Source organism: Onychostoma macrolepis, chromosome 24 (assembly GCF_012432095.1).
Source record: "Onychostoma macrolepis isolate SWU-2019 chromosome 24, ASM1243209v1, whole genome shotgun sequence".
In the NCBI taxonomy this organism is placed as follows: Eukaryota; Metazoa; Chordata; class Actinopteri; order Cypriniformes; family Cyprinidae; genus Onychostoma; species Onychostoma macrolepis.
This window is the reverse complement of record NC_081178.1, coordinates 24858261-24872325: the sequence shown is the minus strand read 5'-3', so window position 1 is coordinate 24872325 and position 14065 is coordinate 24858261. Positions and strand designations below refer to the sequence as shown.

Here is a 14065-nt window from a genome sequence, read left to right as displayed (position 1 = left end):
TCCCTGAGGTCAGTGTGAGCAGTGTGCAGGCCGAATCCAGTGGTCTTAAGTCCATGTCTGGGTGATCCCAGAGGCTATGCTTTGTGTTTGCGTTGCACACACTTTCCCTAAGGCGGCTTCTCATCCTGTCACAGCCATGGAGGCCATTCGTGAACTTTTAGTGCCCCATGCCACGGAGGCTGTCCATGAACTCACTGTGCCCCATGCCGCGGCCAATGACGCAGTCCATAAAAGTTTTATGGACCAAGTCACAGCCAAGGAGGCCATCCATGAAACATGTTCGCCACAAGTCATGGCCATAGAGGCCGGTCACATACTTTATTTGGTCTATGTCACGGCCACAGATGCTGTCCATGAACATCCTGTGCCTATTGTCATGGCCACCGAGATTGCTCTATCACGGTCAGGGATACCTTCCATGTTTCTGCCCCACCATGGCCTTTTGTGATCTCCAGTGGTCTTCTGTCCTGCCATGGCCTTTTAATCTCCAATGGTTTTCTGCTCACCCTGGCCTTCTGATCTCCTGTGGTCTTCTGCATCGCTGAGGTGGTCATCCCCTATGCTAGCTTCACCCTGATGGTCTCTATCTTTGCTGGCTACACCATGGCCATATTTTAATTTGTTCTGTTTTGGAGCAGAGCTGATGTGAGTCTCAAAACTGTCATTTTGTAATGAGGTATTCAAGTGCAGTAACAGTAAAGAACAAAAACCATGAGCTTAATTTAGAAAATGCTAAATGTTATATAATGTGACAAACATATTGGGATACATAATGGCCTGTTGAGTTTAAATTGCATACTCCATCCATCCATCCATTTTCCAAGCTGCTTCTTGTGCTGAAGGCTGAACATCCTGGACTGGACAGATAGACAGTTCATCAGAGTGGTTAACACACACATCTATAGACACATTCAGATCTATGGACAGTTCAGGGTCTTCAATTTACACATCCTGCATGTCTTTGGAGCCAAGCCAAACTTTGCCTAGCTTAAGTTGCTTATTAAACAATTCAATTTCAGAGAAAGTAAGTCTTTTTTCAGTACAGAGAGACCACCTCATTTTAAAGCAGGTACAAAATATTTAGGAAATTACAATCAGTAGTGAAAAAAATAAGATATTCCAAATTTGGAAAGAGCTACAAAAGCCCTATTCAGATGGTTATTGTTTCTCATGGGGACGTCTATAAAAATAAATCTGCATGTCTCCTCAGTGATAAAACTCATGCGTTCCATTGATTTACAGTAGAGGAGTGAGTTTGTGACCCAATGAACCAAGCACACGTTGCTCACATAATCAGTCACATATTTAACATTTACACAAATATGCCATTTAATTTCATTTTATCTCTCTAAATAATGAATGTTGTTTTAAAAATTTGGAAATTGGCAGAAATAAGTAATGCAACCTTTTATTTACATGAGGTAAATATTTGACCTTTATTGGGATACTTCAACTAGTCAACTAGTAAAATTATTGTATTTGTGTTGTAAGCCCTAATTTATGTAAATGCACATAAAACATATTTACAAATGTTTACCCATTTCAAAAGTTTACATTGTTTTTCTTCATAACAACTCTCACTCACTGTAGTGGAGCATATTATTACTCTTGTAAATAGTTTCCAGCATTTCAGTAAGTGTCCATATTTTAAATATGCGCACATTACCGTGAAGTACAAAAATGATTACAGTATGGTCCAAAAAGGATTTATAAACTGACTTTTGGATTGATCCCTTCTTGTGAACTCAGAGATGTGGATTCAGATGGCAATAAAATGACAACATAACCTGTGTGATTGTCAGAAACAGTGATGAAGCATAACCTGAAGAGCAACTTATACTTGACCAGCCAGCCTTTCAGAGTTAAAGCAGTTCTAACAGGAATCAGCCAAGATGATGAGCAAGGAATATAAATGTCAAAATGTCAATATGTGCTCATGTTAAAAATTCAGAGAGAAGTTTTAATTTTCTTGAGTATGTCTAGCATTCATGCAACTTTCACACGTCTATAAGACTCGAGACTCTAAAGACCAAACAATCAGTGAGAGCAACGGTATACATGAGCGGAACCAAGGTGTCTCTAAATGCTATTTAAATGTCATAAAAAAAGAGAAAATTGTGAAAAGCAACTAAATTGTCAAAGACCGTTGTGCAAACCTGTTTGGCCCTTTTTCACTGAAAATAAAGAACCGACTGAAAAGAATGAAGAATTCATGAATAATTGGCATCTCTAGTTCAGTTGACCAAAATATGATGATAAAAACAAACAAATACAAAGACATTTTTATCGCTTTTGGAGAGAAATAATTCAGACACGGGACTGGGATAAACTTTCTAAGTGCACGTGTTTGTGCACACTGTCAAGTATACTTTGAAAGGCAATGTGTTAGGCTGTGTGCATATAAGCATCTCTCGAATAACGAAGACATTAAACTACGACATTTACCAGATAAAAGCACACACAAGCACATAAAAAGCCTCACCAAACCTGTTACAGTGGAAGAAAAACTAAATGTTTACATGATGGTAAGTGAAATGCATTTAAACATTCATGAGAACAAAAAAAATAATCATGAGAACAATCTTGCATTCATGCAGTAAAACACCCGCAGCCCAGAGAAAGGAAATATTCCTGGTGTTTGAAAAAAAAAAAGCCATTACAATGCAGCTACTGCACTATTATGGCTTTTAAAATAAAATAAAATAAATAAAATAAAATAAAATAAAATAAAATAAAATAAAATAAAATAAAATAAAATAAAATAAAATAAAATAAAATAAAATAAAATAAAATAATTTTTTTAATTGTATTTAATTGTTTTAATTCAAACAGTCATATATGGAGCCGCTGCATGATACATGCATTAAATGTCAAAAATACTTTTTCTAATTCCAATTTACAAACAAAAGCAAAACTGTTTTTTTTTTTTTTTTTTTTTGCTGTGATTTTTTTTTTTTTTTTTAACTTGTATAGCCAGTTATTTTAGTATCTAAAACGTAACTTTTTATATATACAAGCAATTTTAAAATTCTATTTTATTGTTTTATTTATTTTATAACTTTATAACAACACTATAAGGACTGTCATTTGTCCTTCAGAGAGATTTTTAAGTGTTTTATACAAGTAATAGTGCAATAGTAGCACATTTAAAAAGGCAAGCAGATATGGTTTTATCTATTGTTCTAAAGCCTGTGGTAAATCTGTGTTATCATTTTATCTTCAGTGTTTGTGTTCCACCCTCATTCCAGTAAGTAGAACTGCCAGATTATCATGTCATCATGTCAGGGTTCAAATATCATGTCATCTGATCCTCACACGTAACAGTGACATGAAGTTTGGATGAAATTGTCAGCTAAAAGACCAAGAGTAATAGTATAATGTCACGAAAGTAGTCTAACATCCTCGTTATATACCTCAAAACCTCTGACAAATCTGCTAAACTCAAAGTAATTAGAAGTAGATGAGGAAACAAACTAAGCATCTATAATGGCAAAGGAGCAGCAATCAATCATACAAGCCAAGGTTTCAACATGCAACTTTTCCACCAGCTCTTTACTAGATTTAAGACGTTATTTGATGATATAATGCATAAACATAATAATACATATATAATAATCAAAAAATCTAATGCACAGGCAAGTCTTTATCTGAAAGCACAAGATTTACATGTATTTGAAAAACTATTAAGCTGACCAACAAGAAAGTATAAATTGCTGTACAGTCTTTGTTTGCCGGCAAATGACCCTGCAGAAACCGGTTGACCTTTAAATGTTTTGACTGGTTTTGCATCATTTGTTGAATCTGTACTTTCACATTTGCCACATTCTTTCTTAAAAAGATCAAAACGATAGAACTTACTAGCTAAAACTAGACTGACAGTGCTTATCAGTCTCCAATCAGTGTTTACCACTTGAATTTGACCAATAAGATGACTTTAGTAGCAGTAAAATAATGTAATAAAGTGCTGTACGTTTTCTACACTGTAAACCATCGTTATGAACAATCAAAATCATTGTGGAAACCCACAGCACTACTATATAAAAAAATAGGATCAATAAGCGAATACAAGATTTAACTTTAAAAAGTCAGTTTAGTATAATTTAAGCAAATTTGATTATACTTAAACATTTAAAGAGCAACTCAAATTGAAACTGAAAAAAAAGAGAAAAAACATTTAAAGGAAACGTAATACCTTTAGTCAAAGTACTGATAAAATTTGCAATCAATATGCCCAAATTAATAAATGAATGTTTTGAAGGTTAAAAAAGGAAACATTTGCCTCTTCACTTTAAAGACAGATTCAGCAGCATAGTTAATGAATGCAAAATAAATAAATAAAATAAAATAAATAAAAAACCCTTAAAGTATAAATAAATAAATACAAATAATTAAATGCTTTTATTTGCTGTAGCATGGTTATTATTGTTAACTTAAACTAAAACTACTAAAATATTTTTGTTCATTTGAAGCTGAAATAAAATAAAATAAAATATAAATATAAACGAAAATTTGAAATGTTGCCTTGGCGACTAACTGAATGTAACGGAGCCGACGAGACATGAGGCGAGGGGATCCAAGTGCAAGCTTTTATTAGTAAACATAGCCAAAACACAGGCAGGGTCAAACAACAGCAAACGGGTATGGCACGGGCAAGACACAAGAGTATTCAGGGCAAGCATGGATCTTCGATTGGCGAACAATATCCAAATGGGCTAGGCAAGAGGGGTAATCCGATAAACGCAAACAATAGTCCAGGCAGGGGCAAACAGAGTCCAAACAAGATGAATACACAGGCAAAGATCTTCACACGAGAAAAACAGGCAAGAAAAGACTAGATTAAACTAGGAACTATGAATTAGAAAAAACCCTAAACAGTCAAATTTAAAAAGAAACCAAAAAAAAAAAAAAAAAAAAAACTAAAAAATAAAAACTGTAAATATAAAACTAAAAGCTCAAAATTTGAATGCAAACTATAATATAATAAAGTAGAAAAAAGTAGAAAAGTATATAAATGATACTATAAAACTGCACTGTATGAGATCAAAATATGTCTCAAACTGAATTTCTATGCACAAAGATGCTATGGAACTACACAACTGCATGCCAATCATTCTTATTGCAGGAATGGATGAGGGATATCATCTGTCTTTCCTTTACTGGAAGATTTTATTGTAAATGTGACAGTTTTTTTTTTGTTTTTTTTAGATGACTTCCTCCATCAAGTCTTTATAAAGGAGTTTTGCACGGCGATCAGCAGTCAGATCTCATTCATGAGCATCATCATGTCTGTCTCTGCTCTGCTCTCAGCTCTGCTGCTGCTGGCCTCCACAGTCTCAGCCTCACACTACTATGGAGGAACAATGACCTTCGACCCAAGAAAGAATCCTGATGGATCCTATAGGGTGAGACCTTTATTATACTTATTCAGCTATCGGCACTTTTTAAGAGGATTCTGATTAAAACTAACTAAAACTATATATACAGTATATATACTACTGGTCAAAAGTTTAATGCTTTTTAAATAAGTTTCTTATGCTCACCATGGCTGCATTTATTTGATAAAATAATGTAATATTGTGAAATATTATTACAGTTTATTCCTGTGATCAAATCATAAAGATAAAGATAAATCATTACTCCAGTCTTCAGTGTCACGATCCTTCAGAAATCATTCCAATATACTGATGTGCAGCTCAAGAAACATTTCTGATTATTATCAATGTTCAAAACAGTTGTGCTGCTTCATATTTCGTGGAAACCGTGATACACTATCATTAGAGTAATACAAATAATATTAATATTTTAATTATTCTATATAACAGAATAAAAAATGTATACAGTTAAAGAAGCATTAAAGATTGATCAAAAGAACAAATCACATTTTAAAATATATTAAAATAGAGTATCATTATTTTATATGATAATACTTACACTATATTACAATTAGTAATAATATTTTACAAAGTGACCTTTTTACTTTATTTCTGGTCAAATAAATTCAGCATTGGTCATTAACATAACATTTTTTAATTATTCCAAACTTTTTACCATAGTGTGTATGTATGGTTTTAGGTGTATAGAATTCAATTTGATAACTTTATATTCTGATAATTTTTTATAAATATCACATAATATTTAAATTGTGTTTAATTTCCATTCTGGCAGTAATTTTGTCAAATTAAGTAAAGCGTGTCAAAATATTATTTATTATACATAAGATAGTAATTATGAAATTAACCGTAGTAAGATAAAGTAATCTGCCATTTTGTTCCTAAATGTTGATGATAATTGTATCTATGAAGGAACAATTAAGGATGATTAAGGAGTGTTGTATCAGACTTTGAATGACAGTAATAAGATTTTTAGGTTTATCAATCTGTATCTAATCCAGATTTATTTTTGTGAAGTTACTGACAAATGTATTTTTTTCAGGTGGATATCCGCTTCAAGGAGGCCTATCATAGCTGTGATACAAGTGATTCCTGGTTTTGTGGGTCTGGAAATTGTGGCAGTAGAAGCACTTATGTGAGCGGTCGTTTGGACAACAGTCCCAATGGTGGTGGCTGGTGCCAGACTGAGGGAGTGATGACAAGAACCGTCTCCAACAACAGCCCATTTCAGCTGCAGTAAGCACACTTATTCAGACTAATCTAATTTACTATAATCTAATAGCACTGTAAATAATATACAATTTATTGCAAACTAAATGACAAGTCTATGCATGTGTCAACAGAAAAAGTAGTTGCTGCTGGATCTATAACACAGTTTCAAATGGTGGAAACTGGAGACTTCTCACACATATTGACCTTGGAGAGAGATCTGACACCTCTAAACCCAACAGATCTCCAGTCGCCACCACACTTCCCATTGTAAGGTAAAATACGTTTCTTCATCAAAAGATTTTTCTGGCTGCACTACTGAAACTCCTCTTTGTCTGTATGCTATTTAAAGAAATGTGCAACCTCCATTCAGATTATTTTTTTTAAATAATTTAAACAAATTTTTAGTCCAATTTATACTTTTATGAATAAATGTGGATTTTAAAAAAAGAAGACTATTTAAAGAAAATTTACATTTACACAATAAAAAATACATATATTAGAATCCTTAAAATCCTTCCAATCTAACCATTATATTACAATGCTAATAATTATTTAAATATATTTTTATTTGTATATTTCATAATTTGTCATTTGTTTCCATTTTTATAATAATAATAATAATAATGAATATAGCTGCAGTCAGCAATTACCGGTGTTCAAGCATTTTAAGAGCCTTGAGCAATTATAGACATTTTCAGATATTATTTCACCCCAAAAGATTTATCACTTGTGACCAATAGGTGGCACTGCTCCCAAATTGATGTGGTTTGTGGTTAACTAGGGGTGATGATGACACACATATAGATTGGTGCCAATATGACAGAATTGCAGAAAAACATGCTTAGATACATTTTGGCATTTTTCATATCTCCTGACCAATAGATGGCACTGTGCCAAAACTGTGCGGGTAATGGACATGGTTGTCATGAAAAAAACTCAAGTTTGGTCTGAACATGATAAAGCGTTAAGGAGATCATGTCCACTTTGGCGAGTTCTTCGTCAAATTAATTTGTGCGTTATTCAAAAATGGTTATTTCTATCAAAATGCTTTTGCTAACTTTATGTTAGGACAATCTGAAGATGGTCTGTGTCAATTTTGCTTAAAACGTCTCAGGTTACGTATGTAACCATGGTTCCCTGAGAAGGGAACGAGACAATGCGTCCTCCAGCGGTCGCTATGGGGAATGCCTTCAGTGTGGCTGGTGTCTGAAGCATACATCTAAACACGACAATAACTTTGGCTGGCGACAGCCTATGACGTCACTACCGGCGCGACCACAGTATAAAAGGGCGCCGGGAGAATACGTCATCCGCTTCTTTGTCTGAATCTCGCGTCCGAAGCATGGCGAAGCTTTTAGAGGACGCAGTATCTCGTTCCATTTTCAGGCAAAACACCTTTCTACGTAACCTGAGACGTTCCCTTCCGAGGGAATTTCAAACTGCGTCCTCTAGCGGTCGCGATGAAAAAGGGAACCAACTCAGAGAAAGGGTACGAGGCTGGCAGTGCGTTACCTGTACCATACAGAATTTTAGAAAAGTGCGCAAGGGGCCTAGAGTGCACACTTACCACGATGTGGATTTTAGAAAGTGCACAGAAGCTCAGCATGTGCACTTACCATACCATGGATTTCAGAAGCACCGTTGCTATGGGGTTACTGGGGCTGCTTCCTAGACAGGCCTAGGAGCGCTATGTGTCTGTGATATGCTCAGGAAGCAGTTACTTAATTCAGTCTGAGGAAGTGCACATGCTCAGAGCACATGCGAATTGGGAATGGCATATCTCATAGAAAAAGACCCTCCATATGAGAGGAGCATCGCCAACTCAAGTCATAACAGTCACAGGACAGGCTCCGGAGCATTATGCTTGTACATAACTGAAGGAGCATAGCACCCAGCTATAATAATAATAATAATAATAATAATTAGTAAAGAAACAAAAACAAACAAACCAAAAAAAAAACACCTTTCTACATTTCTCTTTAAGAAACAAATCTGATTTATCCTACAGTTGCCATTGATTTTGACCCAGTAATCCTAACCGTTGGACCAGCTGGTAAAAAGTAATAACAAAAACGTTTTAGAAAAGTATAAAAGTCAGTTCTGAGAAAAGCTCAAGCATAATTTGGATCGGTACTTTGTAATGTGATGCAATAGCATTCATGCATTTTAAATGTGACTTAATTGTTCAAGTACTTCTTGGAGCCTGTGTACCTAAACTCATTTCAAGATGATTTTTTTTTTGGATTGATTCTAGAATTCCTCAGAACTGCGCCAGGAACTACAATCTTTTGTCCTGTGATCCAGATAAAGACCAGGTCAGGTGCAGATATGGACTTTTCTCTGCAAATGAGTGTGGAATGTGCAACCAACATGCAGGATTCACTTTGAACCAGGTGAGGAATAATGTACAATCATGTATGCTGCCATGGTCAACATTGAAATATACAGTTAACTGACCATTATACAAAAAAAAAGAAGTGTTTCATTTTATTCTTCCACATGCTGACATGGTTGCTAATGAATATACCAAGATTAATTAACTTCTCAGTTCATTTCTTTCTTCTTTTCAGAGCACCTGTACTCTGTCATACTCTGTTAACGCTTCACGTGGTGTTTATGCATTTGAGCTGGTCATGGAGGACTATCCCACCCAGAACATAACTTTAAACTACACTGCCATGGCCGCGGCAGTCAGAACCCCCTTTTTTAATGCATCCTCCAATCCACCGTTGAGCAAAATACCTCTCCAGTTTTCTGTTGAAGGTAGTATTCAGTGCTGAAATCAGTCTATTAATTGTGATGTTCTGCCACAACCTTTATATTATGCTTTGGTTATAGTGGAGGCTCCTGCACCATCTTGCATCCAGGGTGAATATCTACCTCGGTTCCTCCACCCAACACCTCATCACGGAGAACATCTACAGGCTCGTGTCAATCAAGAACTGGAGTTCAGAGTAAAGGCTACTGCAACCTACTCAAAGTATGATGGAAATGTCCGATAACTGTAAACACTTTTCTCTGGACCAGGGGTGTCCAATCCTGCTCAGGAAGGGCCAACATCTTGTAGAGTTTATCTCCAAGCAGCTCCAACACACATGTCTGCAAGTTTCTATTTAGTCTGAAAACCTTGATTAGCTGGTCTAGGTGTGTTTAATGAAGCTTGGAGCTAAACTCTGTAGGACAGTGGCACTCTAGGAACAGGTTTGGACACCCATGGACTAGACCAGACTAGATCTTCAAACTACCCTCTAAACTCAATCTAGATCCTCAACTTAACGGTTCCCACTAGAGACCTGCACTCCCGCGGGACCCAACGCAACAGGGTGTGGCGTGGGACAACTCTTGATGGGCGAGTGTGGGTGCGGGCGGGAAGAGTCTCGTGTGTGTGTACGGGATGCGGGAGAATAAAATTATTCACGGGACTCCCACAAAATAGAAGTGATCTAAACATAAAATGTCTAAAACATATAAATTGTTATTTCTCTGTTGCCCAAAAGCAAAAAGAACAACCAATATTAACATTAAAATGATTATCATGCGCAAGCTAGGCAGTTTCTATTTATAACACGTGTTTAAAGGGTGGCGCAATGTAGCCAATCACAGCCTCAGCTGTTGATTTCTGGAACGCAATGGCCAATCAGAGGTGATCAAGTTAGAATCCACTCACCACAGTGCTGAAATCGCGTGCTCACGAAGTGTAGACATTGTGAAAGATTCATTGTGCAAAAATAATTGCTCATTGTCCTAAATAACAAATATTTTATTGGGAGCGTTTGTGCTGGGATGTTGTGGAGCTTAGGAAATGTTACAGAACCATTTCATGTAAATTTCTTCAATGTACTGAAAAAAAAATCTATATAGATTACTTTTATGCAGGCTTTTGCGGGCGGGAGTGGGACAAAACATGAATGCTGCGGGCGGGAGTGGGACCAGATAAGATATATTTCTGCGGGAGCGGGTGGGCACGGGACAGAATCTTGCGGGAGCGGGCGGTAGCGGGACTGAAAAATTTGTCCCGCACAGGTCTCTAGTTCACACTTCTTTCTGAGAGAAACTAGACTGAAGTAGTTCATAACTTTCCTCTGAGCACAAACTGTGTCAATCTATCTCAGGGATGTCCAATCCTGCTCCTAGAGAGCGAATATCCTGCTAAGTTTAGCTTTAACCAGTTCAATCACACTTGCCTGGAAGTTTAATTTAGGTTGGAACTAAATTCTTCCAGACATTGATTTGTATAATTCTGGACTAGACCAAATTAGATCTTCATACTTCCTTCTGAGCTCAATCTACATCTTTAACGTTAATGGTTCACGCTTCCTTCTAAGAACAAACTAGATTGATCAAGTTCTTCAACACAAGTTTCCTCTGAGCACAAACTGGGTCAATCTAGATCAGTGGTTCTCAACTAGGGAGCCTCAGATAAATTCTAACTTATCAAAATGTAAAAAAATAAAACAAAACCAGTGACAATTTCCAACCCAGAATTTTTTCAAAATCTGCCCACTCCTAGAAAAACACACTCAAAACATTCACTGCCAAAAGAATGTAATAGAATTCTATTCCCATGTCGACGAAGTTTCATAAGGACCTTTTTTTATTGTGGGCAGTGGTTGGAGTCAAAAATGTTAAAAAACTAGATCTTCACTATAAATAGTTAATGTTAGTTAAGTTTCAAAACCAATACATGTGCATTTCATTGGATGTCATTATATATATATATATATATATATCTATGGATATTTTTTTAGCATCACAGACGTGGTCTTTAGTGGACCTCTGAACAGCACGAAGGAGACCACCACCACTGGGGAGCATGTGATCAACTGGACACCAACGTCAGAGAATTATGGCCAACATTTTCCAATTTGCTTCATTGCAGAGGCACAATATGGGTATGATTACACAAATTAATTTATTATTAATTCAATAAAAATGTGCCATATCAAAATTAAGCTAATTAATCTTCATATTATTTTAGGTCTAGGAACTATCAATCTGAGATGAGGTGTGTAATTGTTGTGGTGGAGGCTGCAGGTAATTTATAGTGTTCATTGTAATTCATCTTACCATTAGTTTTACTTCCAACCCAGGATCATTGTAAATATACTGCCTACATTTCTGCAAAACCTTTTTCATTGTTGATGTGGATAACGACGTCATTGTTGACATACATGACCACAAACCTAATCAAATAGTGTTAACAAAAGAAAATGTGAGAAGAAAACATATTTGCTGAAGCAACCATGCCATTTGAGCTTTGAGCTCTTTTATGAAGTGTTGTGACTCATGTTTCACTGGACCAGAGTGCTTTGCAACACAAGTACAATGTTGTACCAGGTGGGCTACTGAGCAAGTTTGCAATATCAGAAAAGCCATACATACGGACCTGGTTAGGTGATACAAACATCAAAATGTATTATTTTACAAATCATTTGCTATGGTAAAAGTTTTTGAGGTCATAACAGAGTATTGTGCAAGAAACCATGCATAATTAAGCCTTTATTCATCAATAATCATTATTGATTACTGTAATCATTATTTGTGTAAATAGTAACAAAATTTGATGGTGTTTTACTGTCACTAGCATTCATTTTACATGCAGTAAAATGTATGTACAGGTATATACATGCATATGTTGGGATAGATCGGCAGCATAAGGGATTTCTAATGAGCTTGGGTTGTTTAATTCTTCAATAGTTCTGTAGTGTCCTTGAAGCAAATGGATGTTTATATATCTATATTCTTACAATTGTTCTGTATTTGTTCAAGGTCCAAGAGCACAAGTGAGTTGCACTAAGGACACAATGTCAGTGTCAATAGAAAGAGCCACTATTTCGGGTATTCATGGAGATCACTTGCGGCTGAACAACAATGCTTCCTGTGCAGTTTCTTCCAATAGCACACATGTGTTTACAACTTTCTCTCTAAGTGGATGCGGTACTCAGATTGAAGTAAGGAGTTCAAAGGGTTTTAATAGATTTAAATAATAAAATCTTTCACTGCATTAAAACTACTTTTATACTTGTTTCTCTGTAGGAGACTGTTGAACATCTCCTCTTCAAGAACACAATTGTTACCTTCGATAATCCAAACCACATCATAACCAGGAAAAATGTATTCGAAATTGAAGTTATGTGCAAGTACCAGAAAAAGAGCAGCATCACCACAAGGTTTGATGCTCACAGACCAGCTGTCAACTTCACCGAGAGAGGTTTCGGCTCATTCAGCTATCAGTTTGAGTTTTTTCAGTCTGGTAGTTTCAGAAACATAAGAAATTCCAACACCTACCCACTGGAGTACAAAGTTGGAGAAGCGATCTACATGGAGATCGCCCCAGTCAATGTCGTGCAAAACACTGAGGTCTTCCTTGAGTCCTGTGTAGCTACACCCTATGATAATCCCAATTATCCCATCTCTTATCCTATCATCAGAAATGGGTAAGAATCACTCCACATCAATACCAAGCCATATGTTTTATACATTGATGTTTCAATTTAAATTGGTCAAGTTTATGCATAGCACAGGAAACAGTTTGAATAGCCTGCTTAATGGACAGTTCCACTTCAGGAACTCGAGCTGCGTCGAGACGCAATGGGAATGCCTTCAGCGTGACCGTGCTCTGAACCACGTGTGTAATCTGTCCAATGGATGGGCGAGACATCACAGGCGGGTGACTGCTGGTATGCTATGGTCCCCCTAAGAGGGGTCTGCCTGCTACTAAGCAGACCCTCAGTCGGTGGATTGTGGATGCCATTTGCATTGCCTACGAGTCCTCTGATCTCCCCTCGCCTCTTGGGGTCAAGGCTCATTCAACTAGGAGTATGGCGGCCTCCAAGGCCTTCTTGGCAGGTGTTCCATTGCAGGACATCTGCAATGCCGTGGGATGGTCCACGCCCCTAAACTTTGCAGGTTCTATGACCCAGATATGCAAGCCACCCCTGGCTCTTCTGTTCTCTCGCCCTAGCTGTGCTCCATCCACACTAGGCAGGGATTTGAAAGTCTGGCGGTTTGGGCACCTCGTTCCCATAGCGTCTCGATGCAGCTCGAGTTCCTGAAGGGGAACGTCCCAGGTTACGTATGTAACCATGGTTCCCCGAAGGGAACGAGACGCTGCGTCTCGAGGCCAAACTTCCAGCATCCCTGTGAGCGCTTGTTTCATTCCTTGAAGCTGATGCCGGTTCCACCACACGTGCTTTTAAGCTTTCTGGGCTCTGATGTCACCCGCCCATGACGTCTCGCCCATCCATTGGACAGATTACACACGTGGTTCAGAGCGTGGTCACGCTGAAAGCGTTCCCATAGCGTCTCGACGCAGCGTCTCGTTCCCTTCAGGAAACCATGGTTACATACGTAACCTGGGACGTTATTAACATATTGCACCTTTCAAATTAAGTCAGAATCATTTATTGCAAAGTTGCAATTCAACAACAGATATTTTTAGACATCTAATGTTGTGCAACATC

At 37.0% G+C, this 14065-nt stretch overlaps 1 protein-coding gene across 2 annotated transcripts in view; it reads left to right on the top strand.

Moving 5' to 3' along the window:
• The first annotated feature begins 5269 nt into the window (after positions 1 to 5269).
• LOC131533646 (deleted in malignant brain tumors 1 protein-like) overlaps positions 5270 to 14065 on the top strand; it is a 95928-nt gene continuing 87132 nt past the window's right edge. For both annotated transcript variants that reach the window (XM_058766015.1, XM_058766014.1), the window contains exons 1-10: positions 5270 to 5402; positions 6433 to 6626; positions 6734 to 6874; positions 8857 to 8995; positions 9173 to 9365; positions 9441 to 9582; positions 11351 to 11494; positions 11581 to 11636; positions 12372 to 12553; positions 12639 to 13039. In XM_058766015.1, coding sequence (XP_058621998.1) covers positions 5271 to 5402; positions 6433 to 6626; positions 6734 to 6874; positions 8857 to 8995; positions 9173 to 9365; positions 9441 to 9582; positions 11351 to 11494; positions 11581 to 11636; positions 12372 to 12553; positions 12639 to 13039 — 1724 coding nt within the window. In that variant the 5' untranslated portion in view covers position 5270. The remainder of the gene's footprint in view (positions 5403 to 6432; positions 6627 to 6733; positions 6875 to 8856; positions 8996 to 9172; positions 9366 to 9440; positions 9583 to 11350; positions 11495 to 11580; positions 11637 to 12371; positions 12554 to 12638; positions 13040 to 14065) is intronic.